At 44.7% G+C, this 27,263-nt stretch overlaps 3 protein-coding genes across 5 annotated transcripts in view; 1 reads left to right on the forward strand and 2 right to left on the reverse strand.

Annotated features, from left to right (window-relative positions):
• Positions 1-260: 260 nt before the first annotated feature.
• On the reverse strand, positions 261-3,563 carry LOC136117186 (uncharacterized). Its single transcript, XM_065867051.2, has one exon. The coding sequence runs from the start codon at positions 3,561-3,563 to the stop codon at positions 3,153-3,155; it is 411 nt and encodes a 136-aa protein (XP_065723123.2). The 3' UTR covers positions 261-3,152.
• Positions 3,564-3,701: 138 nt separating this feature from the next.
• Positions 3,702-27,263, reverse strand: part of LOC118877875 (zinc finger protein 395) — a 121,751-nt gene continuing 98,189 nt past the window's right edge. Inside the window, exons 5-8 of one of the 3 annotated variants that reach the window (XM_065867038.2) lie at positions 19,392-19,433; positions 9,004-9,095; positions 4,705-4,893; positions 3,702-4,641 (exon numbers count right to left, since the gene is read on the reverse strand). In XM_065867038.2, coding sequence (XP_065723110.2) covers positions 3,702-4,641; positions 4,705-4,893; positions 9,004-9,095; positions 19,392-19,433 — 1,263 coding nt within the window. Of the gene's footprint in view, positions 4,642-4,704; positions 4,894-9,003; positions 9,096-19,391; positions 19,434-27,263 lie in introns of those variants that run through there. The other 2 variants (XM_065867039.2, XM_036818213.3) reach the window with 2 other exon arrangements.
• Art4 (arginine methyltransferase 4) lies at positions 5,315-8,455 on the forward strand. Its single transcript, XM_017079911.4, has 4 exons — positions 5,315-5,909; positions 5,972-6,865; positions 6,927-7,337; positions 7,394-8,455. The coding sequence occupies exons 1-4, from the start codon at positions 5,708-5,710 to the stop codon at positions 7,477-7,479; spliced, it is 1,593 nt and encodes a 530-aa protein (XP_016935400.3). The 5' UTR covers positions 5,315-5,707; the 3' UTR covers positions 7,480-8,455.

The raw sequence follows: 27,263 nt of genomic DNA on the forward strand, positions 1-27,263 counted from the left end.
GAAAGGACAATAACAAAAAAACGAACTACCATTGGAATACCAAGAGATGCGGTAGAAAGTTGTACATTTTGTATTCCAATACGATCTGTTCTACGTCTGAGACCCTGGGAGAAACCGTGTCTGTTCGAGAAATGCAATCTTCTTCTTCTGAGGGAGAAGTCTCCGTAATTTCGTAATTTCGTAATTCCGGAAACCGTTCTTTCCAAAACAAGGTATAAGTGAAGCAACTGAAAAGTCAAATCATAATAAAAACAAAGTGGTTGGTTTTTGTTTTGTTTAATTATAAATAACAATTGTATATTTTTTAATAAAATGGGTGTTCTTGTTGTTGTTGTGTTGTATTCTTTTCAAGAAAAAAAAATTAAAAATATTATTTTCGCTATTGAATGAATCTAGCATTCATGTTCGATGGATTAGAGCTTTGACCTTTACTGATATCTGCTGTTGATTTCCCTCCATTTATCTTTAATCTTCCTTAAGCATTAGTTTTCTGCTTCATCCGTTGTCACTTTGCGTTTGTTTTTTTCAGGCCAGGTCAGATCCCCGATCGGGGTTTTGAGGATCCCCGAGGATCGAGGATGTTTAGCTTGCCCTGCATTTCTTGCTCTTTTCGTGATTATGGTAATCGTACACATAAAATAGTAAGAAATATTAGCGATAATTATATAATAATGGATAGTTTTCTTTCTTTCTTTCTTGGTTTTTGTTTGTTTAAAAATATCACTTAAGTTTAAATAATTTCCAGAACGCAACGAAATAGATCGAGTGTACGTACTTAACTACGCTTGTGTGGGGTGTTTGTTGTGTGTGTGTTTTGTGTGTGGTGCACGAAAATTAGCAAGAAAAACAATAATAATGATGACAATAATCATACTCGTAATCATAATTGTAATAAAGAATAGACGCCCCGACGGGCGACAGACAAAGGTAAGTAAAATGTATTGCATTTCCTCCGTTTTCAGTTGCATTTTACTCGGTTCGTTTACAATCGTTCATGTTGTTCTTGGTTTGATTAAACTTATAGTTAATAAAAACGAAATACAAGTGTAAAAAATGTTGTTAAACTTTTTCGCATTACACAAAAATGGCCACCATTATGAATTTCATTCAAATCACGGCAAACAGTTTCAATGAAATGTTCGTTTGCGTGTTTTACTCCTTCGTCAACCTTCAACTTTTCATTTTCCCCGCTTTTCCGTAACTTTCCCATTTTCATTTTCAAAAACTTTTTAAAGCTGCTGCCGCTTAAGCTCAATTTTCCCATCTCTCATCTCCTCTCTTTTTCCCATCCACTTTACAAGGATTGCTTATCCCATTGCACTGCTCTCCCTCGTCCTTTTCGTCCTTTTTTTCTTTAAGTGTGGTATGGGGGTTCTATATTTACATATTCTAGACTTTAGTTTGTACTTCCAATTTGGTTAAGAATTCCTTGTGTATTTTCATTTCTTCTTCCGTAAATTCTCCTGCTCTCTTCAATCTCAATCTCTGGCCATCTATCGATAGACTCCATATATCATATACCATATATCATATATCATATATCTCCTTATATCCTCGCAAACCTCGCTGGGTCCTTTGTGACGTCATTGTTTGTATATGTATACCGTAATTTGAACAATTCACAACAGTTGCACAACGCAAAAAGTTTTTCTTTTTTGTTTTAAATCTTAGTTTTTAGTCATAAGTTCATTACAAATTAATCAATAGACGAATTTAGCTCGTTTTTCGTTTATGTGTGTTTTAGAAAATATCAACTTAACAATGTATTAAAAATTTGAACATGTTCGAAAGTGTTTTCCTTCTGGCTCCAATAGAAAATTTTGACGGTTCCCTTTTTTATCTCGATAAGGATTTTAGATCTATCTCACAATCCATCTGTCTGTTTGTCTGTCGGCCTGTCTGTCTGTTTGTTTGTTTGTTTGTTTGTTTGTTTGCTTGGTTTGTTTGTTTTAAAAATTCACTACATTTAAGTTTAAGTTGCTCGTATGTCTATATGTTACATTAGCGTGGTTTTTGGGTTCGGATTTGGGTTCGGGGTAATTGTTCTATAGAAGTTTGAGAGTTTTTGGGCTGGGGTCTTGGCTTTGTGTGGTGGTGGGTGGTGGTTTGTGGGTGGTGTCTGGGTGCTTAATTAACTAGATTATTTAGCTGTGTGTCCATCTATTGCCGCTCGTATGCATAAAGTCGATTAATACTTAACTCTTAGCGCTTAACACACACTTACAAATTGGTTTTAAACGGTTCTTGGATTTGAGTTACACATGATTATGCAAGTAATTTAACTATTTTTCGTTTATGTCTATTTAATGTGTAGATGCAACGCCTTGAATATTTAATATGCATATTAGGTTTTTTCGTTTTGAATATTCTGCTTTATAGTTTCATTTTTCATTTTGATTTGTTTGTTTGAGTTGGTTTTCTTCGTTTTCTATCATTTCATTTCGTTTTGTTTTCTTTTCTTTGTTTTAGAGCGAGAAGTAGAACAAAAATTGCACTTAATACTAGGAAAAAATTTACTAGAGTTCTTACAACTAAAAAAAATCAAATGTATATTTGCTTTAAATATTGTTTGTTTGTTTCTTGTTTGTTGGTTGTTGTTGTTTATGTTTGAATGTTTTTTGCTGTTTTTTCTTTTGCATTTTTTTGTTATGTTTTATGTAAAACAGCTGGCATACGTATTTTATCTGTTTTCTTTCACTTTTCTCATTTTTTGTGTGTAAATATAAAAATCTGCCAACTGCTTGCTTGCTTGCTCTCTAACATAAGAATTAACAAAGTCATTTTAGAAATAAATATGTATATGTATATTTACGCACTGCAATAATAGTTATAGTAATAATAATAATAATAATGATAATAATTAGATTATTGTAGATTGCAAATGTTGCCCGGGCGCAAATGTCAGCAACATTTGCACGGCAGTTGGCAAACACCTGCACAACAACAAAAGAGATACCGTTACGTGTTTAAGGTGCACAATTCAATGCAGAGTAAATAAGAAGAGACCATTTTTCATTTGCATTTTTGCGTGTTTTTGCGATTTTCGTCGTCGGCTGGCAACAAACAGCGGGGCAGGACCAACTGGGGGTCAGAGGTTAACAGTAGTCAGGTGGTTCCAGTGGTTCCAGTGGTTCCGGTGGCTCTCGGCGGGCTCAACCCTGCATCAGCACGGCCTGCGCCTGCTGCTGACTGGCGGCTGCCCGGCTCCAGGCCAGCAGGCCGTTGGCAGCAGCCACCTGCGCCTCCTCCTGATCCTCCAGAGCCTCCAGCTCCTGCTGCTGCTGCTGCAACTCCATCTCCATCTGCATCTCCTCCCCAGCCTCCTCCTCCTCCTCCATTTTGGCCATGGGCGCCACAATCACCGAGGTGGCCACACTGCGTATACGCACTGGCCTGTTGCTGATTGTGTTGCTGTTGGCGCTCACCGCATAGGGATGTTGCTGCTGGTGCTGCTGCTGCTGCACCTGTCCTCCATATCGCTTGTTGGTTTTGATGGTCAGCGAGGAGGGCAGCTGCTTGCCAGCAGCCACCTCGGCCGCCAATCGAACCACTGTGGTGGTCATCTTGGAGGAGGATGTTGCTGCCGCTGGACTGGGAGTTGCTGCTTGGTTGGGAGTTGTTGCTGCTGCTGCTGCTGCTGCCGCCTTAGACTGCTGCGCCGACGCCTGGTTTGCCGCCTCCGTCGACGACTTCTGTCGCTTTCAGTCCCCAAAGCGAGTGCACGCCTTCTTCCACCGGCACTGGGTGCACCACTGGTCGCGCTTCTCCATGCCATAGACCTTGCGACACTTCTTGTTCTCGCCGCGCGTCCTTTTACCTGGTGAATGGGGCGTCTGCTTGGCGACCGCCGGTTGCGCCAAGTGTTGCTGCTGCAGCGGATTGCTGCTGTTGTTTTGGGCAACCAGGTTGCCGGCAGTTGTCTGTGGATGTTGCCGCATCGGCTGGTGGTGTTGCTGCTGCTGCTGATGTTGCTGCTGCGCCGGATGGTAGTTGGGCGTGATCGTCACACTGGACAGGAGGTGCTGCTGCTGTTGCTGCTGCTGGTGGCTGTGTTGCTGTTGCTGTTGGTGGTGATGTTGCTGCTGCTGCTGCAACTGTTGCTGCTGCTGCTGCTGCTGTTGGCTGTGGTGTGCCGTCACCGTGACATTCTGCTGTGAGAGCTGCTGCAACATGTTGTTGGCACTGCTGTTGCTGTGGATGACCGGACTGCTGCTGCTGCTGCTGCTGTGGCTGCTGTTGCTGCTGCTGCCGGCGTAGTTGTGGTGTTGCGTGTGGTGGTTGTTGCTGTGGTGCTGCTGCTGCTGGACGTATGTCGGCGATGGATATGGCGCTACCGAGTGGGACGGACGGGTGGACGACGAGCGAGCGTGTTTGCCCAGCGGCGAGGATGACAAACTGGAGCTGGATCCGGATGCCACGAGCCCCGTCCCCGTGGATGAGGAGATGCCGCCGCCGCCGACGCCGCCCACCGCCGCCGCCGCTGGCCAGGTGTAGTTGTGGTGGGCCAGGTGCGAAGTGGGGATGCAGCTGGTGTTGTTGTTCTGCAGCTGCTGCTGGTGGTTGCTCGGGATGTTGCCGCCACTGATGCTGCGTCCATGGGGCTGCGTTAGGTGGTTATAGTGGCTGCCTGCCCGTCCTTGCCTGCTTAAAAGAAAGGTGAAGAGTTAGTGGTGAAATCAGCACCCTGAACTAGGATAAACTCACTTGAAGTTGCCCACTATCTGCTTCTGGTACTCCGGATCCTCGTGAGGCGGACGCGCCATGTCCCGGTGACTCAGCGTCGGCTCGGAGGCCAGGCTGGGCTTCACCTGCTCGTCGTCGTCGTCCACATCCGTGTAGTAGAAGTCCTCCTCGTTCTCCTCGTTGTCATCTGCCGAACGACGGGCCTTCTTCCTGCAAAGTGGCGAGTTGATTAGAAGGATGTCTCGAAGTAGAGATGCTGTCTTAAGTACCTAAAAGCACTACTACTACTCTTGAACTACAAAGTTTATTTATTTAAAATTATGTTTTTTTCCTATTTATTTAAATACCTACATTTGTGGATAATAAAGCAATATCGCCCATTTTATATTTATTAAAATCTAGGTACAAGAAATTTGTACCCAACATTAATTTTGAAATTCCGTTTATTAGTTCTTGGTTTTATATACCGCGTTGCCAACTAACTAGCAGGTACTGAAACCCTGGCACAGCGGAGACACCACCCCTAAATACCACCAGTTAATCTTTCCGCTATCTATCGCACGTTCCGTTGTTCATCGTTCCGATCTCTTACGTTTACGTTTTGTTACACTTACGTCGCGCAAAAGTGAAAATTGAAAAGACGGCCACACTGCAGCTCGAACACTACTTTCTGCAAAAAAAATACGCACGTTCCGTGTGAAATCAATACGAAATCAACAAGAGCGATCGATTTTGAGCAGCCGTCCCAGTCGCAGAGCAGCGCGCCTTGAAAGCCAGCGCGCCAATTAACCCAGCTGCCCCATTCACAAGCCATTTTCCGGTGTGGTGGAAAATTCGCATTTCGCAGATAGAAAAAATTTGCGCGTCTGTCTGTCTGCATCTCCTTGCCTGCGTGTGTGTGTGCGTGTCGGTGTGTGTGTGTGTATAGCACGGCCTACATTGTCAATTAAGAAGGGAAAAAGAAAAAGCCAGAGGTCCTTTTGATCCTTTGCTTGTCTGCCCTCCTCCAACAAAGCCAGCCAAAATGTCCAGCCTGCGACCCGAGGAGCCCCGGAAACTGGCCACCGCCGCCTCCGTTTCCCCGCTGAGCAATTGCCAGTTCAGCGGCGTGGTAGTCAGCGCGATTGCCGACGAGCAGAAGCTGGAGTTTGCCAACAAATACAAGGGCAGCTGCACGCTGCTCTGCAGCTACGATTCCCAGGGAGTCGTGCTCCGCGTGGTGGCAGGTGAGGATGCCCCTTGGAGTACTCCTTCAATCCCCCATAACCCATGAAATCTCCCTTTCCAGATGAGGACCACGGCCACGTGCTCAAGGAGTACATGATAGCCGCCGACACGGATGCCGCCCAAATGGGCAGACGCAGCTATGCCGTCTCCCTGGACGCCGATAATCTCGTCCTGCGCTTCGCCAGCGACCAGGACCAGCAGCTCTTCCGCAAGGTGGTGGAGAATGTGAAGCATCTGAGGCCCAAGTCTGTGTTCTCCCAGCGCACCGAGGAGTCATCCGCCTCGCAGTACTTCCAGTTCTACGGCTACCTCAGCCAGCAGCAGAACATGATGCAGGACTATGTGCGGACGAGCACCTACCAGCGGGCCATACTGGGCAATGCGGTGGATTTTCAGGACAAGATCGTCCTGGACGTGGGCGCTGGCTCGGGCATTCTGTCCTTCTTTGCCGTGCAGGCGGGTGCCGCCAAGGTCTATGCTATTGAGGCCTCCAACATGGCCCAATATGCCCAGCAGCTGGTCGAGTCCAACAATATGCAGAACAAGATCTCTGTGATACCGGGCAAGATCGAGGAGATCGAGCTGCCCGAGAAGGTGGACGTGATCATATCGGAGCCCATGGGCTATATGCTGTACAACGAGCGCATGCTGGAGACGTATCTGCACGCCAGGAAATGGCTGAAGCCGCACGGCAAGATGTACCCCACGCACGGCGACCTGCACATCGCCCCCTTCTCGGATGAGTCCCTGTACTCGGAGCAATACAACAAGGCCAACTTCTGGTACCAGTCGGCCTTCCACGGCGTCGACCTGACCACGCTGCACAAGGAGGGCATGAAGGAGTACTTCCGCCAGCCCATCGTGGACACCTTCGACATCCGCATCTGCATGGCCAAGTCGGTGCGGCACGTGTGCGACTTCCTCAACGACAAGGAGGACGACCTGCATTTGATTGGTGAGCGTTTATACTTGTGCAGGGTCAAATGAGACAGTAGCTAACTGCTGACCTTCCACAGACATCCCCCTGGAGTTCCACATCCTGCAGACTGGCATCTGCCATGGACTGGCCTTCTGGTTCGACGTGGAGTTCAGCGGAAGCAGCCAGAACGTGTGGCTCTCCACGTCGCCTACGGCGCCGCTGACACATTGGTATCAGGTGCGCTGCCTACTGCCCATGCCCATCTTTATCAAGCAGGGCCAGACGCTTACTGGCCGCGTCCTGCTGGAGGCCAACCGGCGGCAGTCGTACGACGTGACCATCGACCTGCACATCGAGGGAACGCTGATCTCGTCGAGCAACACCCTGGACCTGAAGAATCCGTATTTTCGGTACACGGGGGCGCCGGTCCAAGCGCCGCCGGGGACTAGTACCCAGAGTCCATCTGAACAGTACTGGACGCAAGTGGACACGCAAGGATCGCGCAATTGTAAGGTCAGCCTAGATATTTAAAAGCATCATTACTCATACAATGTTTCCCCACAGCTTCTAGCATGCTAAACGGCGGGCTCAGCGTGAATGGAATGGGCGATGGCATGGACATCACCCATGGACTTATGCATCCGCACTAGGACGGCTGCGAATCGAATAACAATACATCTTTCTGGGAATTCTCTTCGCTCCAAGTCCGCTCAACTTTAACGATTGATTCTTTTTTGTCAACTCTTGTTTTGTTACAGTTTATGTTTAGTTATTTATTGAAAAGTGTAAATTATTTCCCCTACTCTCGAAACTCAGTTGCGTTTACGTTCTGCACACCTTTCGCACCGGCAGTTCTAGCTCCTTTTCATACGACCTCCCAACTTTTTTAACCCTTTTATTTGATCGGACAAATCGGAGGAAACCCAGCATCCCAGCAAGCAACCAACAAACAAACAATCAACAAATCAAGGCAGACTAATGTAGTTGTTTAGAACACGCAGCATATTAATAAGCCTAAGCTAATTTTAGCCCATAGTAATTAGTGTTTTTAACGTATGTGAAAAGTAATACCGATATTTAACCCACGCGGGACTGCGCTTCAGGAAGTTTCTTAGTTAATATGCCGATTGCCAATTGCAGTTTTTGCCGAAAGCTTTGAACAAACCAACAAATTCAGATTGTACTGTATCTATTATGTGTGTTATTATATTATATTGAGTGTACCTCCAGCTAGTTTCAATTTTTGTACTTGTCGGCCGTGTTTATGTTTAGTTCGTTTCAAAATGTAAGAAATTTGCTCATAGGATTTAGTGCTAAGTTACGATACCACATACTAAAGGCCGGCCCGCGCCGAGAGATTATACATATACCCGCATACGATTACGATTAATTCAGTAGTAGTTCTGTTCGGTCCTAAGTGTCGCACCCCAGATCCCGTCATAGATCCTACTGTATCGCTGCCAGCAAGCCGAGCGCCCTATAAGCATATACACCTAGATATACACCTAGTAGCGTTCGCCAGTCAACCTATACACACACCCCAACATTCTCGCGTTCGGTGGGCTTGCATCCTGTATGCCGACTGTACTTTATAGAGCAACAAATAAAAACACTCCAAACACACAATACACTGCAAACATAAATATAAAGCATATACATTTATAGATATATATACGAATAGATATACCGCATATATGCAGAAGAGAGAACAATGTCAAAGCAAAAGCAACAAAAAACAAAGCCCCAAAGCGTCTTTTATTTGTGAACCCCCCTGCGAAAGCCCCTTGATTTACATAGGAAACGAGATTGGCAAGTGTCAAAGCTCAGCGCGGATCGTGTGTGGGCGATTGGAATCGGAATTGGAATTGGACCTTGGCCTCAAAAGCGCACCGCTGCACCACAGCACCACCTGCTCCTCCAACTCCTCCAACTCCCACCAGCCACCAGCTGGCCTGCAGGTGCGCACAGCAAAGTAATCTGCGTGATGGAGAGGGGCTCTTTATAGCTATACTCGTGCTCGTGTGACCTGCTTACTGGGCTCGAGTGCTCCACTTTCGAGCGGCCCCCCTTTTGGAGGAGGGTCCCAAAGAAGGTCGGTGGCTAAGTCAAGGCCCCACCCACTTGCTGCTCGCCACTTAATCCTCTGATAGTAGTGCAATTTCTTGTTCACTTACCCCAAATGTGTTTTCCTAATGTGACGAACGATTTTATTCTGGTCGGGTTCCACATAGTGACAGCCCCGATAAGTGCAGCGGAACTTTTTGGACTGCAAAGAGAGGAGAAAACGGGGTTATTAGATGGTATATATGGTAATTGATGAGTGTACTTTAAAGTTTTCAAGTATATTTAGGATCCAAAAACTTAAATCTCTTTTGTTCTTGGGAATGAGAACAGAAAATTATGGTATTATATGGTATATAGGGGAGTTTAGATATGTGAGCGTTATATATGGTTTATAGGGAATTTAAACTTTTTAATTTTATTAAGGATCTCAGATCAAGGTGTAAGATCTCCTTCGTACTTCACGAGAACTTGGCATTGAGAAGACAAAATGAGGTTATTAGAAGGAATATTGATAAGAGAGAGTTATATAGTGATTTATAAGGATTTTAAGCTATTTAAATTTATTTTGGATCTCAGGAGGGCATGAAATCTCTTGCGTACTTGGCGGGAATACGGCTGCATCAGGGAATCCTCGGAGGACGATGAAGAGGAGCGCGAGGAAAAGTCCCCCGTGGGACTGTGGCTGCCATAGCTCTCGTAGTCACTGCGCTCCACATAGTAATTGAGTGCCATGGTATTCATGGTGGCGATACGAACGCGACGGGGTTTCCGTTCTGCAGGAGCAGTTGTACTTTGCGGTTTCACTAGCGAATGCAGGAGCAGGAACTGGAGCGATTCGAACCGGTGCCGGCCCGGTGCCAAGTGCGACTGTGTGGGTGCGGACAATGCAACTGGCTGGCTGGCTGGCTGGCTGAAAGCCAGATCCAGAGTCCTTGGACTCTCGCCCGAGCGGCAAACGATGCCGCCCGAACGAGCTGGCCATGCTCGATGCCGCCTGCACTGATAACAGAGCCCGGGTCCGGTCCGCGTCCTTGCCAGCTCCTCCTGCAACCCGGCCACCTAACCACCCCCTTATTTACTGGGTCACCTTGCGGTCGCTTTGCTTCGTTTGGCGCTCGCCTTGACACGCTTTCGCCGCCCTTATCGCCCAGCTCCTCCTCGCTTTTTATGCGCCTGCATTTATGCTGCGATTTTATGCTGAAGGTTAGGAGAGCGCTGCAGCAGCGACGCCGGCAATTGACCCAGTTTAAAGATGCTGGCTCACTGCATGTACCTATATGTATACATATATATACCGTATATAACACAGATACACTTGCTGCACAGTTTTGGGGGCACTGCAAACAACTGATTGCGTCCTTGTGCCCGCAATTGTTGTCCTTGTGCGACTGCTGAACAAATTGAAAACTCAGCTTTCGCTTTCTCGTTTTTGGCCTTGTGCCCCAAGTGATTAACGATTTGTTTACAACTTTGTGGTTTGAGCTCGCCAACGGAACTTTATTTGCTATGGATTGCAGTTGTGTGTTCGGTATTCTGGCATTCTGGCATTTTGGCCCACTTAGGCTGGATTCACGGAGGGCGCACACGGCGTATGTGTAATTTGAGATGTGTGAGAGGGAAATGCTTAAGGGGCGTTCTTAAGGGAGGAGTCTGCGAACCGCAACGTAATCATAAACATAAATATCCTGCGCTACTTAAGCGGCGTAAATTGTTAACGCACGTGGTGGGCACGCATCTACACAAATGTGTGCACAGAGAGAAATAATTTAATGTTTATTTAATGATATGCAAATATCATTTTGGGATAAACTGAATAATCTCTTACATAAGTGTGATTTTCTAAGATACAAATGATATAGCTTTATCTAAAATAGAGTTTGTAAAATTAGGAACTCTTATCAATTTGACTATTTCCCTATTTCCGGTGTAGTCTTAACTGCAGGAATGAGAGAAGCGGAAACTGCCAGCCTAATTAAATATTCTATCATAATAATGTGATTTACTAAGGTTAAAATGATATAAGATTAGACAACACAGAGATCATTGAGTTAGGAACCCATAATAAATTGATTTCTTCTTTATTTCCGGTGTAGCCTTAACTACCAGACTGAGGAAAGCGGAAACGGCTACACACTTTTCGTTTTAACTTGCTGCAATTAGTGGGCGGCCGTAATTCGTTTGAGGCCAGACTTCTGGGGCCAGGATATGCCGCATATCCTGCCGCATAAATAAGGTCCTGCGAATACACACGCCATTGTTGCCAGATGTGTATTGTGTATACTGTGTGTGTTTGTGTTTGCCAACCAAGTGTTTTCCTGCCGATTTCGCCATTTGCAGTTTTTCGGAGTTGGTAGCCTGCGTGACTGGCATCTTTAATGTCTGAATGTCTGAAAAGGGGTTTATTAATGCCTCGATTTTGTTCCACTGGCAGATAAGCACGACAGCCCGTTTGTCAAACGCTGCGTATGCGTAATTTTCAATTCCCCAGCTGATGGACCGCCATTTGCCTTGCAATTATATTCAATTAATGCCGAAACGAGTTGGAAATCATTTTGGGCTATCAATTCAGGGGGTTTCTATTTGGTATTTCCAGCCCCCGCCACCTGCCAAGTCACTCGAATCCGAAAGTAAATTAAACCAGCTTGAGTTATGTCCTTTTGCCTTCAACGTGTAGTGGTGCGTGTTAATTATCCTGCTCTAATGAGGGACTCCCAACTCCCGGGGTAAACGCCTGTTTGCTAATGAAAGAAAACTCCAGCTGGCAAACTTTCCGGCCAGATGAGAAAATAAAATTCCACCCTGGTCCAGGAGTGCGTATGACTACCGCACAGAGTCCTGATTTGGCAGGAAAACAGCGGGTCCGGGAAAACATAAATATAAATAGCCGGTGAGTGAGTGGGGCGGCGGCCCAACATGAATCTTTTTAAAGGGAATCTTCTTTGAGGGAAAACGGAAGGGAATTCCAGGCTCCAGGCTCCCCATCCCGTCTTATATATACTCAAGTATTTACTCGGGGGCGTACTTCATGCTAATCCCTGCGCATATTTACTCAAGACTTTGGCCGGAACAGATATATTTTGCGATTTCGAATGGAAGCTGATCAGCTTTGCCAGCACATCCTTATTAATTTCGACGACTTAATAATTCCCCCTAACTGCAATCGATTTATTTGACGTTATCAGTGGAAGTCCTGCGTTGCCATGCAATTTCCCACTGCCTTAGCCTTCAATGAGAATTTACTTGACATCTTCCGGGAAAACTCACCCACCCACGCAGCCAGTCGGCCTCAATACGTGCGTGGGGTAAATAAAATAAAAGTATTCCTGTTTTCGTGCGCTCTCTGTTCATCTTGGAGTTTTCCGCCTTTCCCGCCTTCCCACTTTCCCGCTTTCCCCATTTTCCGGGCAGCATAAACAACCCCAAACCCCAGAGAGTCGGACCGAAAATACACAAAGCGGAAATGCGAACCGAAATCGAAACCGAAATCAGAACAGCTGTGGAAGGACGGCCGCGAAATTGGGTCAACTGTATATGGGTAGTGGTGTGTATACAACAACCCCCTTCCGAGTTTTCCTTTTCCCGGATGGGGGTGGGGGTGGCCATGCCCCTGTGCTTTCCGCTCTCTCTCTCACTCTCTCTCTTTCTCTCTCTCCTTGTCCGTGCAACATGAAACGTCACTCGCAGAGAGCCATTTGCCACTGTTAACTGTTAACTGCCCCGAAAAGTAGGCCAAAAAGAGCGGCTACATAGCATAACATTGAAAGAGAGAAAAACCAGGGAAAAAGAGAGCTTCAAAGAGAGTGCTTTTGGTTTGGGGGACCTCTGTTACCGAAATTGGGTCAATGGAAGGCCAACATAATTCCCCCGCTACAGGAAAAACATAGCGAAGGCATAAATTATTGACTCCACTGGGGCGACCGAAAATAGCACAATTTGCCTATATCCATAGCGATGTGGGAATGAGGCATTATGGCCCCGAAAAATATGTGTGCCAGGCATTACAGGCATCTGGCGTCTTTTCGCCTTGTGGCTAATAACACTGACTTGAAAGGTTCGCTCCCTAATAGGTCTTAATACCCGTCGCAAACCGAATTGCACTCGCGGCGCCGTTTACATCCCAACGCCCTCAAAAGTAGGCAACGCAAATTATGTTCGCGCCCAAAGGCACAGGAAGCTTTTCTTTTACCACCCTCCAAATCCTGCTTTTTCGTCATGGCAATTTCTGCAATTTGCATTGGCTGTATATACATATCTTATAAATATTTTTTATACCACTTGCCGCAAATCGAATTCGTAGCACTTTGCATGTGAGCGGTTGAATTTTAAAGTCTTATCGCCGTGTCTACAGACAGCGAGAAAATTGGGTCACATCGGATAAGGGTGAAGCTTTCAACAAACTTTTCGTTGACTTTATCAACCTCATCAGTGGCACCCACAGTCCACCCACTCACAGTAAATTTACTCGGGAAATGCTATTTTTATAACAAGTTGCAAGGCAAATTGGGTTTTCTTTTTCAGGGGTTGTATAGTTGTGTTTTGTAATTCCTATTTTGTTTTGGACTTTAACCTTTCGAAGGGAGTTTGAAAACTTGATTACCTACTGTGCTGATGGCTGATGGCCTTGCCAATTGGCTAGGCCCTTAATTTGATTGCGTTTAAATAAAAAACACACGCACATACGCATTCGCATATGCAGACAGTGACAGAGTGGAGTGTCATAAATATATGAAAACTCAAACACACATGCATAACTGATGTGACAAACACACGCGAAATTGTCATTGCCGCTGGGAAATCGCAGGGGAGGTGGGGGAAAAGGCAGGGAAAAACCAGGGAAAAAGCTGGAAAAAGGCTGACAACGACAACGATGGAAGCTGAAATTGAGGTTGAGTGCTCACTCATTCAGCAAATATGACAATGGCGTTGATTTTGATATTTTGAGCGGGCAGACAGAAGCACAATAAGCGACTCGTTCTTGACATGGCCCAAACGGCTAGATATCGCGGCTCAAGGGTTGAGCTCAGCCCAGAAATGCACGGAAAAAAATGTAATCATCATTATGGGATCCTTAATAAAAACATTTCCTATAAATATTACATGCCTTCCCTATCCCTTTGTCTATTAAAATTCTTAAATGGCTTTGCCAATTTTGTAATATCCCGCCCAATTTGACCGTAGAAATTATTAATATTTTCTTGCTGTGCAGATGCTGACACGTTTTGTGTGTAAAATTTATGCGAAAAGTTCGTGAAACACTGAAGGCGACTTTGTGTTCGCTTGAGAGGAAACATGTTGCCAAAAATGAAACCAACTTGAATGTGTGTAACTCGTGCTGGCTTAAATTTGTATGTGCGACAAAATTAGATCAAATGAAATGCAGTAAACAGGAAAATGCTTGGGGAAATTGCAGGACAGCCTGAGAGTATGCAACACTAGGTCCTGAAAGCCATAAATTTGTTGCCCTTTTACAATTGATTTAGTTAGTGGACCTAACAGGAAGTGGCAATGAGTTTAGTGGGGTCCAACTTCCCACCCCATCTCGTTTTACTATATTTTATGTGTGTATATATTTACTATATGTGCCACGCTCAATTTACCACAACGTAGAGCAGGACACCCTCGGGGCATTAAAGTCCTTATCAGTGGAAACGCTCGAGTTACAGGAGCGGCGTCCTCGGGCCAAGTTAATGGCCACCGCAGACGATTCAACCCCTACTTTAAATGCCCCTTTCCCTGCCACTTTCACCACCCGTTATCACTGTTCATTGTCACATCTCTCTCTGGGAGAAAGGCAGCAGCACAATGGGCCCACAGAATCCAATTATGACATAAAAATTTTCGTAAATTGTAAAATGTAAATTTTCAACAGCTCCAGCTCGAGTCGAAAAGGGATTTTCACTTGGCCCGAAGATAAGCGGCCAGGACAACGAAATTATTATTTGACACACGTAAATTGCACAAGGGCTGCTAATAAAAGGTGTGGCTGGCTGCATTTGCCGTTGACTTTTATTGCTGCGGTAATTGCCAAATGGAGCTTGAATGGGTTGCTTTCGCCCATTGCCCCCCCGCCCCCATCCCTCTGGAAACGGTCCTAATCAACACGGACTTTAACAAGATGTGTGGTTGCCCTGTGGATGGATAGTGGGTAGTGCCAAGTGAACAGGGCCTGAAAGACTGGACGTCGGTCCTTAAAAGTAATTGGCTTATGGGGGATGTGTCAAGCCTTGTGACAGGCGAAAGCATACCACTCAGTTCAACTGTACCTTCATCAAGTATACCTAAATACATGTTATAGGGTACAGTGAAGAACCCACTTGGGTTTTTGAGCCATCAATCCACTTTAATTTTTAATTTCCAATTTTGTAAGCACACAAAAAAAATGTAGGTGTTGGATAAATTAATATAAATAAATACAATATAAATATTTATCTAACTGTTCAAAATAGTTTAGTTATATTAAAAATAACTATCATAAAAATAGTATCTTGTACGTATTATGTTGTTTAGAGAGTAAAGATTTAATTGGTCAGCTTGACAATTCCATGGGTTATAATCTTTTAACTATGGTTTTGGTAAGTTTGAATGATAGATTTCTTCTGTGTAGCTTTAAAGTTGTTCTTAAAAGGTTTAGGTTTTAACCTCAACTTGACTATCTTATGGGTTGTTATCATTTTAACTATGGTTTTGGTGAATTTAAACAATAGATATTTTGTGTTTAGCTTAAACATTTATCTTAAATTAAATATATTAACATTGCAATGCAATTTATTTAAAAGGTTCTAACCCCTCACAGAAAAATCCCCTAAAACAACAGAAATATTTATTTTCCCTCCGTGTAATTGAACCATATTTATGGGGCCAGCTGGGGCAGCAGCTCATCTATTTTCATTTGGGCCCGACTGGCTGCCATTTGGCCGAGTGGAAGCTGCGTTTGTCTCCGGCTTAAACTGTACTGCGATGCGATGGCTGACCCAGAAACTCTTGGCCGGAATGCAGGCCCAGTAAGCCAGGGGTCCCAGTAACTGGGTCACAGAGCATCAGATATATACACATAGAGGGGGGGGTTCACTTGCGCCTGGGTGACCTTGCGAAATTGCAACTGCCAGGCTGCCGAAACAAAAACGATGCCAACAACAATGGCATCAAGGCCTGCGAGCATACATTCATGGCAGTAACTGTACTTGCCGCAATTTATGTATGCACCGCAAAGAAGGGGGGAGAATAGATGGAAAAGCGAGGAAAACCCTGCCATTTGCCATTTGAGTTGGGGATGCAGAACTAAACCAGGTCAAGCGTATTCGACTCTATATACGCCACTCGAGATGTACGGATATATAGAGCAGGGCTTATGTGCCCCCAGCGATGTCGTACTGTATCTGGTATCTTATGCTGCAGTTTGCGACTCTAAGATCTATGTAAATTGGCGAAATATCTCAATTTAAACCGAGCGTGTCGCGTTTTTCCTCAATGGCGGGCTTATATTTCAGGCCCTTCGAGGAGCGATTTGCGTCTCCCGAGGCACATTTCAATTTGGCCCCCAAAGGCAATCGCCTCGTAAAATGGCCCTGACAAAAAACACACTCGATGGCTGGAGGGACACGTGCCGGAAAAATGTCCATCTAATAATTTTCGAGCAGAAGCAGCAAACTGACAGCAAAAAACTGCGCAAAACGGCAGAAGAACACTCGAAATGACCAAAAAGGGAAAATACAGAGTATAATCAAGTTGGCGGGACCGAAAAAGGCAGTTTTTGCCAGGCTTTTCGGGTTGGTGGGTCTATCATTTCCCCAAGGACAGCCGATATCGGTTGGTATAGAGGGGGTCACATTACTTTTCAGGTATTATGCGCCACTCAAAAGTTGTCGCTGTCGTTTAGGCAGCAAAAAATTAGGTAAGGGAAGGTCTGAGAACCTTGTGTGTTTAAAATGCCGTTTTAATATGGCCAAAAGGGGCGTGGAAAGTTGGTAAGCTGCTTATGGCCAGCAAATTAGACATGGCGGCAATCGGCTTTCGAGTGTCGAGTGTGGAGTGCCGGAAGCGGAGGCAGATGGCTCTTGGATTCATACGGAGTGTGCAACATGTTCGAGTCCTAATCCCCGCCGAGGTAAGGCTACAACTTATGCATTCGGCCCCAAAAATGGGTTAATACAGACTTAGGCAAATGCTGAAGGCTGCCAGGATAACAAAGTGCTCGCAAAAGTCCTTCGAATCGAATTGTGGACTTGGCATACTTTCGGCCTGGGTTCCAGATGTTCGGCTGGCTGGGGAAGCAATCAAATCGAAGGATAAACTTTGGACCCCAGTGATTATTTATATATGAGGGGGTTACTATCTATCTCTATGTGCCCCTGGCAGCTGCTGCTCCAAAGTTTTGATTTAGACTGGAAATTGTGCAAGACCCGCAAATCCAATTGCCAATTGCAGGTTGCATAAACAGCGACAACAGCCGCAACAAAGTAGAAACCAAAACCGAGACCAAAAACTCAACTTCGGTGGCAGACAGCGAGGGGAGAAAGAGACGGATAGAGGGACAGAGAAAGAGACAGAAATAGAGATAGAAACAGAGACAGAAATACCCGCAGGCAGGGTGAATTTCAATTTCACTTCCATTGCACTTGCAAATTGAACACGCACGCAGGCCAAGAAAATAAAACGAGAAAAACACCAGAGAGTGGAGTTGGAAAAATAAAAAATGTAAGCAAATTTGAAAGCAATTTCTATGTCCCAAAAAAAGGGGGGAAAACATAGAAAAGCGCTGCATTAAACATAATTTTGTTTCCATTCTATTTTCTTTGCATATTTTATGCGGCATGTGCGGGGCAACCCTTTTCAATTTGCGGCATGCAAGGGATTGAGTGCGGGATTTAAATATTCAATTTGCAGCACACACACTCCCACAGATGCTACCATCCAATTTGTCAGGGACCAGAACTCCAGAACTCTAGAACTCCTGATAACCCACTGAAATTTCCACTTTTTCCCCGACTGGCCTGCTGGAAAACTTAACAAGTGTCGACGCCTCTAATTGCAAACGATAACGGCAAGCAGCAGCTTTAAGCTGAAGTTTTTCGCCCCCTCAACTTTTCCTTTTGTTTTTTCCCCCAGATTCCGGGGTGGCTTTTTAATTTCTTGCCTGACCCAATTCGAAAGTCTTTCCATTGTGCAGCAAGGACTCGGGCGAAAGTGTCGCCTGTTCTTCGCCTCCGGGATTTTCCTTGCCAGCTTCCTGTTTAGATAAAATGCCAAATGCCGGAAGATTTTTAATTAGAATTCTCCTTCTCTCACCTCTTATCCTTTGCTATTGACTCGAACAATAACCCCGAAACTAAAAGTTAAGGCGGGGAAACTTCAGTCACGAGGAAAAAAGGGAAAAGAAAGTATTGCTCAAGCAATTTGGCAGCTTAAATCATTTTAATAATTCTGTCTGGCTTAGCGGGGCTTTAATTGCGACCTGAGCTTAGCTTTTTCCCTTCTTTCTCCTGATTAATTTTGGTTTTATCATCTGGTTGCCCCTTCTTTTTGGTAATATAATACACGCTTCTTAATTAATTCAATTTGCTTGCGGTTGAGTTTCTTTGTCACCCCTCCTGTTTATTTTTTTTGCGGCTTTTCAATGTCGAGCAATTGTTATTTGATATGCCGACGAGGGGTTCGTGACCCCTAGGAGTCAGCCGAAGTTGTCATAATTCGGTGCTGCGATGACTGAATGCGTTTTATGGGGAATCAAGTTCCCCCAAATAATAGTATCCATTTATAAGAAGGAGGAAACCCCCAGAGTGACCCCAATTCGATACCAAATCTATCGGTCAAATGCAATCTATAAGCCCGACCATCGAACAGCGAAATTTAATTGAAATTCAACGCCGATAGAAGGAATATCCGTTGAAACATTTGCATTGACAAGTTGACAACTGCTGGACATGGAAACATGGTAACATGGCAGCTTGGAAACCGGCGGAATGCAAATGGCCTGGTCAAAATAAACGGCCAGCAGCTGCCGCTGGCTGTCCCATTCGAGGCAATTGGCAGGGAAAGTGAATACATGGCACATGGCAATTTTCATAAATTTTCCTCGGCCCGAAAGGCAGTGCCGAAATTTCCGCATTTTTCCAGCCGTTCAATCTGGCTGATGTAATGGCCAGTTCAAGCAGTTCGCATGAATAACTTTCGTAATGACTGGGGACCCGTACTCCATCTCCAACTCCGACTTCAACTGCAACTCCAACTCCCATCTGGCTGGACTCAAAAAGTCTGGCCCTGCAGACGCGGCGTATACGCGATGTGCACAAAAGGCGCTTAAATTGCCTTTTTGGCTTCGCTCAATGGCTCGATTTTCGTTCGTTAACCGTTCAATGGTTTATTTTTTTTTACGTCAAACTTTGTAAACCCCACTCTCTGCACATATATACCTACAATTTGTGTGTGCTTTTTAGCCCGGCTTTTTTGTTTCTGTTATTTTAGCTTTGGGCATTTGAAAGCGGTTTAAAAGTTAACTTACAGTTTGGCTGGTTTTCGGGCTAATATACTTCATGGCACTCACCTAAAAAGAGAGAAAAGGTATAAAATTAATTAAAATTTGTGCTAAAACTTTTTGCTAAACGAAATCAATATATATAGTTTTTAGGGAAAAACCAGTTAAAGCCCTATGAGTGCGACATTTTGCAGGTATTTCTACTGCCCGCTGTTCTCTGGTTTTCCTGGTATGCTGGCATTGAACACTGAGGCCAGGGAAAAATGTCAGAAACTGGCACACCACCCCAAAAACCCACCCATTCGCATGTGGCAAGGACAGAGGAGCCACAGAGATATAGCCTCGTGTTCCCATTTCCAAGTTTACCATGTCGGGGTCAAATTGTTAGCCGACTTTCGTGAGCAAACAAATTGAGACCAGCACTGCGGTGGATCGCCCGAAAATGCAATGCATTTTCTTTTCGATTCCTATCGCCGGGCTTTTCCTCTTTTAGGCATTTTCATGTTGGCCAGCCAGCCGTTGATTAACGATAAGTGCGAGGCATTGACATGATTTCACGAACTGCCGACTGGCAGCCCTAATTGGCCGTGTTAACTGCGGCTAATTACGGGCCCTTTGCAGGAGTTTTCAGCAATGTCGGCCTCCATTTCTGGGAAATCGGACGGGTTTTAATTGAGAGCCGGGAGTGCCCAAATGCATGACTAAGATGCCGGGGTCCGAGTTATAAATTTAGTTAATTGAATGACTGGCGGAGATGGCGGGCAAAAACAATTACAAGTGCAGTGCGCGTCAGCCATTTGTCATGCATGCGCCGTCATTAATCAAAAGTTGAATAACCCATTTGAAACGTCGGAAAAAACCCCCTCCCCCTTCGATCTACCCACCTTTAACAGCCGAAAAAATAAAGGCTTGCGATTAAATCAGCTGGTTACTTTAGCCAATTGTTATTAAAGATGCTCGTGGTGGGCCACCGACTGGAAATCAACCCAAATTACTCATCATTAGGGGAAGGTGAGTGGGCAGTCGCCCACTGGAAAGCATTGCATACGCACGGGCGTTGGCCAATGATGGATTGCCTTGGCCATTGCCATTGCCCCGGCTGAGATAATTGACCTCTAAATATACTTGGGCGCCTCCGCATGTCAGCGGGGTCAGCGCCGCAAAGTAGGCTAAAAATATGGCACAGCACGGGGCCGCCAAAAAAGAAATAGAGAGGGACGAGTACTGGGGGTCCAACAGCCTCGATTCGCGAGTGCCATTGACACTGGGCCAAGGAGGCTGGGGCCCCGAAGCCAGGAGACCCAGAAGACCGAGCAAACCCAGAACCCAGCTGGGCCAGTCGACCAAAACAAAAATAATAAGAGATACACACTGGAGAGACCAGGCCAAAGTCATTGAATGAGTCCGCCTCACGCACTTTTCAGGATCTTATGAAGAAGCTAGGAAGTATTCGACTGGGGGTTCATTTGGTAAATAAAATGATATAGGTATAATTCAAGACTTCAATTATTTAAAGCCTTTAAATGTTAAGAGCTCTTGAAATGGGAAATGTAGTACCTTTTAATCTAATCGTACTTAAACAATCCTTAATTTGTAGGTCCTTTAATCTTATGTACTAATTTCGTAAAGCTGAACACGACAAAAAAAAAACGAAATGAATATGTATAGTATTTATGAATAATATTAACTATTTTTTGTGTGCGGTATTAAAGTGGAATATACTTCACTTACATGGGTTACTGAACAAGTGCTTTAAAATACATTTTGATATAGATCCTTTTTTTGATATACTTGGCAACTAAGAGCATTGTTTGGGTTTTAAAGGAAGATCAAAGTATTTGTAAACCAAGAAGAAGGTATCTCTGGGTCGTGCCTATTTTTTTGGAGTCTGCCAAGCACAGTTTCCTTTTGTTTTTCTTCTCTCAAGCAAGTTTTTGCCTGTGCTCCCGATTATCCCTCCCAAAACCCATTCAACAAACCCCATTCAAGATCCGCACCCGTTTTATGGCCCAAAGGCAGACGGGGATGGCAAGGTGCGTAGGCGTCTAGGACTCAGGACCTGCGTGCTAGTGGCTCGTTTCAAGGATTCCTAGCCCGCCGTCGGGGAAGTTGCCTGAGGCAACTTTTATTGTGTCATTGGCACGCATCGAGGGCAAAAAGTTAAATCTTAAATCATAAAAAGCCCGCAGGCAGGCTGGGCAAACATTAACACCGCTGCAGGTGGTGGGGGGGCTAGAAAAAGGATTTGGCTGTTTATTGTTTTGTTTTGGGGAAGTTTAAGTTTTAACTCTGGGTGCGCAGTGCTTAGTTTTGGCTAGCTGGCGGCGTTATGAGCATGGGCGTTATAAACATCCGATGTTTCATGGCTGCGGCCGGGTAATTCCCTTATCTGACTGCCACTAATTGCTGCCACCGATAAAAGTGAAACTGGCGGGGTCGTGTCCTTGCCACGCTCGTAAATTCAACCACCCAAAACCCACCCACTACCACCCACTCACCCATCCACTGGGTGGCAAGTTGAATAAACCCTATGAGTTTTCAACAGAATCACGCATTATTTGAGTCTGAGTATCTGTGTGTGTGTTTTTTGAGTGTGCGCCTGTATTTTGTGTTTTGTCAAATACGTCTAGACATCGAAGGTCATTTGCAGCTAACGGTTTGGGTTCGAAATGAAAGAAGAAGCACGTATCAGCAATGACCTCTATAAGGAAATTCTTCGGGTTCCGATTTCATTCCATATTCTATGCCATTTGCCTTGCAAATTGCCATTTTTGTGTCATTTGATTTGATTTGTTTCTGTCCCATTTCGTTTGCTCAGTTTTTTTTGTCGCCTTGCTCTTTTTTGTAGCTATACTATACCATACTATACTACACTATACTATATGTTTTATTGGCTTGTTGTTGTTTGCAGCCGTGTTTGCCGGTCAGTCGAATCAAGTGAACTCTGGACAACGTCTGCTGCAAAAACGTGACTAACAAGCGGCTCGTAAATAATCTTTAGCCGATCGTCCCTCTCTTTCGCACATCGCTCTACCTGTCTCTTTCTCTCTCTTTTTCGCATTTTAATTGCAGTGTTTGCCTAAGCGAGTCAATGAAACACTGATTAAACCCTCTTAAATGTAAATTTTTGAGGGTATCAAGAGGTTAGGCAGAGGGTTCAGAGAGAGAGAGAGAGATATCGATATGTCAAATGAAAGAGATAGCAGTATGACTGTAGAAAGAGACAGCCGCCTCGATCGCCACACGTTTCAATCTCATTCCGTGGCGAATCGCTTTGTTTTATTTTCCCCGCTGTTTGTTTTGCCTTAAATTAAATTTCTTTGGACGCCAGGTGCATTGACTCCTCGCTTTGTGATTTGAATGTTTATAATTTAATTAAACTAAATTTAATTTGCATGCTAACGCAGTTAATTGTAGTGTAAACTGCACATGTCCAGTGCAATGAACTCAATGCGATTTATGCGATTTTGTATTCGTCTGGTTTCAGTTCATTATTTTTGCCGTTCTGGATGAGCTTATCAAAGTTCGTCTGGCGAGAGTCGACTTCTAAGTCTAAGTAGCGATTTTCACACTCGACTGGTGAAAAAGTGCCCAAACGACCTTGGCGACAATGAACTCAGCCCACCCCATTGCCAGCGCCATTTCCTTTTCCATTTTCATTTCCATTCCCATTCAACATTTCCATTCAACAACAAGGTATAAATATAAACATTCTGTCATGCGATTGTGCGAGTTTTTCAGTGCATATAAAAACATCTACTTTATGGCAGGCCACTGATAAGAGGGTCCCCAAACAATTTGCATCGTAAGGCGAAGAGCAAATATAACTATTCCGATTGTTTACCCACTGTTTGCCCGGCTGCCAAGAAGTCTGCCAAAGGTCTTCCGCTCTGTGTAGGACCATCCCACCCCCTATATAATCGGGTTTGCTATAAGTTTCTTTGTTTGATTGGCTCTGCTTTTGTCAATTTCGAAGATATTGTATCTATAGAAATGCTGGCTTACTTTCATTTCCAAGGTATCTCAGCACAAAAGGCAAAAGCCGGTGCAGAAACGCAGTTCTTCCCAAACCAAAGGTCAAAATCAGATAAGAGCGCAGTAAACTTTGCTTCATTCATTCTTATCAATACCAATAATATAATTTTTAGCAGTTCAATGTCTGATTAGAAAACTTTAGGACTTTCCAGTTATAGAAAGAAGATATAGGTAGGGGCATGGCTGATTGCAGGTAGGTGCTCCCCATATATAATTAAAATTAATAATCAGCTCCCAACCATTGACAGGCGAAATGTGAAATGGAAACACAAACTAACAAAAATATAGAGGAAAATCGTGGAAAATCGGAGAAATCCTCCTCCTGGCAGGCATGTCAGTTAATAACAGCGTACAAATTGTGGCAGATGACAACAGCAGGCGGGCGGTTAGGTTGAAATGATTGCTGCAACGGGGAAGTATGGGGAGTACTGTGCCATAATACTAGAATGGAGTACGAATACGTATAGGAGTACGAGTATAAATGCATGGAGGCGACTCGGCACCCTGGCACCTGGCTCCTATTACATGCGCACTGCATTATTACAAAAGGCTCCGGCCAGCACACAAAAACACAGAAATTGCAAATAAAAGGTAATATTAAAAGCGGCAATTTTCCGCGGCAACAGCAACAGTAACATTTGCTCCGGGGCACCAAACCCAAACTACGAAAAAAACAAATAAAATACAAAAACATTGGACGATGGAAAAGTTGCCTTCGTTTTGCGTGCCATATGCGAGTTGGAAAGGATTTCCGGTTTTGTGCCGTGGCCTTTTGTAAATTGTTTTGTTATGAAAATGCAGCGAGCGTCGATCTCAACTAATGGCCGGCTCAATATATTATTTAATATGCAGCGGTAATGGTCATGTTTTATTTAAGCCTTGTCAGTGGGTGGTAGCAGAAAAAAAAAACACTGGACTGAAGTCTGCTGCCTGGGGATCAGGACCCTACAAGTTGTCCTGGAAACCAAAAAGCATAAATGCAATAAGTCAAGGCGTTGGGATTGAAAAAGACCAAAAAGCTTAGGTAAACAATGGCATCTCTTGGTGGACTTTTCATTTTCATTCGCCCCCTGGTGTATGCTTTGCGATTCCGAATTCATACATTTGAGATCAGGAATTCAGGACCTTATTGAACTCGATTCATATCGGAGGAATTTTAATAATCCGGCCAAGGCAAATGAAAACTGGGGGAGGTCCTGCAGCCGAGAAAGCGAAAAGAAAAGCCTGACTGCCATTCAACTCGAACATATGGGGGTTCCATTGGGGATGGGTATAGGGATGGGTTACAGGAATAAGGATGGGGATGGCAAACAGGATGCCGACTGGAGTGGCAAATGGGCGGCGTGCATGTCGAGTATTTGTACACAGGTTTGCCCCAGCTCAACTCAGTTTGGTTCGGTTCGGTTTCTGGCTGCCTTTAACCTCAAGTGCAGCATGGATCTACTGCCACTTTGCCCCCCGCCTGACCCATCCTACCCATCATCATCATCCTACCATCCCACCATACCAACATTTCTGGCCTGCTCCTGCTTCTGGACGTTTTAGCCATGGCTTTGTTTTCGGGTTTGCCTTTGCTTGCCGCCTTTTTGCAACGTTTACGTTTTGTGCTCTTGCCCCAGCGAAGTTAATGCCGGTTGTTGTTGTTCTATATATACGTATAGGTATATATAGTACTATATGCTAGAGTGGCGGTGGATGGTAGGCTGCCCGATGTTGCTGTTGCTTATCCTGTATGTCATTGAACCCAGTTAAGAATCGGCAGGGAACTCTCCACATGTACCTGGGATTGCATGTCAACCTAGGCAAAAATAAAACAGGGGAAGTAAGCAGCCAGCTCACTGGCAGAAAAACTTATACGATCTAAATACTAGAAAAGTAATCTGGAGTCATCTATACTTTAAAATGCAAGTGGGGTTTAATTATAATGTGAAGAAACTAGGAATGAATGAAAGGAAAATTATTTAAAATGTTTTGAATAGTATCCTGCTTCAACATATTTTTAGTTTATAATATATTTTAAGGATGCTTTATAACAAGTATAGGTCTTCCTAAGATTGAACAAGATCTATAACTTTACTTTTACTATTAAACAATTATTTTTTTCAAAGCTAGTAATTTTAATTAGATCTCAATTAGTCTGATTTTTTAATAAATATTTATTTTAGTTTTGAAAAATCTACTAGTTTATATCTTGCCTGTTCATTACAACTATAAAGAACTTTCGCTTGAAGTTTGTCATTCTTCTTTAAAAGAACATATACTAGTATTTGAATTATGGATCCCTTAAAATCATAGGATTAATTATCAAGTTAATATCCCTTTTATTTCTCTCAGTGCTGGCACCGAAGGGCTGGATAGAAAAGTTGCTTTTCCCCTCTCCCGCCGCACTTGACTTTATGCGAGGTGCAAGCGAGGAGTTCGGGGGTTCGGCGGCGGAGTGCAGGACATGCCTTTGACAAGTTTTTCGCTTAATTTCCACAGCTAGAGCAACAACAACAACGAGGACGTGGAAAACAGGAGCAGGAGCTGTAGCATAAGCAGAAGCTTAAGCATAAATGCCAAAGTGGGGAAAAGTAACACAGCAGGAGAAATGTAAACAAAGTGCAGTTCCTAGTTGTTGCACATTCACCTCGATATTGTTTGCACCCGGCGCCATGGCAACACTTTTTCCTTCGGCACACACATGGCAACCCTGGCGGGGCATGAAAACTTTATTGGAATTACTTTTAGCCTTCTGTTGATAGAGGGCCAAAAGCAGAGGGCTCAATCATAACTACTAAACTTGCACTTGTGGGCCTTTCTTTCTGCAGCATTTGCATTGAGACCTTTTTGCTCTATTCAATATCGATATTCGTTTTTGCCTGGCACAAATTGCCGGCTAATAAGGATGGCAATGCATCTGCCAGATAAACGGAGCTGGGCTGGCAACATTGTAGCCATAACCGGCGGCCAATTCGTGCTTTAATGCATACATCACGATGGAATTTGGCAAACCTCTTTGCGAAAGGGGTTTCATAATTTTATGGCCGAGCTGGTGGAGAATAAAAGCAGCATCTATTCAGCACTTGTCCCGGGGCAACGCACAAACACACTCGCCGAGAGTGAGGAGTATCTATGAGGTTGCAACTGCAACTGCAGCCCATTCCCATTTGCCGACATGTAAAATGATGCGTAAACAATATTCTGACGCATCATTAAAAACGCCTGAACGAGGAGAAGGGGTCTGCGGAATTATGAGGCCGGAGCCATGGAGCTGATGATGCTGAATCTGAATCAGCAGCCGCTCCATGTCCACTTGGGAAATTTGGGGGGGGGCAGATTCGGGGGGATATGTAATGATCATGTTTTTTGCACACGGCGAACGCGATGATGATGACGCATGTGGTCAAGGAACTGCCCTGCCTCAACAACAATAACAAATTCTATTTTGCGGCCCCAGAAGATCGGGAATGGTATGGGTATGGGTATGGGTATAGGTATATATATGAAGAGAGAGGGGTCTGGAGGAGGAACTGGAGCCAAGTGGAGAACGGGATCGTCATGTCCACCTTCACGCGCTGCAATCGAGTTCAATTGCCTCGGCGAGTACGCAAGCGTTCTGCCCTTTCTCCATCTGTGTCCCCATCTCACCACCCTGCCTCCCATCCCCATCCCCATGCCCCATAACCCATCCCAATCCCATGCCCCATTCTGTTGCCCCATCTCTCTCTGTGGGGAATACACGAACATGGCTGAATGTATCGCTTAATCGCTCGTTCGTTCCTCCGGCTGTGGGCTGTTGTTGTCTGAATCTGCCCCAGCCTCGTCCACTGCCTCTTCCTCTCGATGATGTTGCAGTTGCAGTCGGAGATGGAGATGGAGCTG

This window comes from Drosophila suzukii, chromosome 3, assembly GCF_043229965.1.
Source record: "Drosophila suzukii chromosome 3, CBGP_Dsuzu_IsoJpt1.0, whole genome shotgun sequence".
NCBI classification, from domain to species: domain Eukaryota; kingdom Metazoa; phylum Arthropoda; class Insecta; order Diptera; family Drosophilidae; genus Drosophila; species Drosophila suzukii.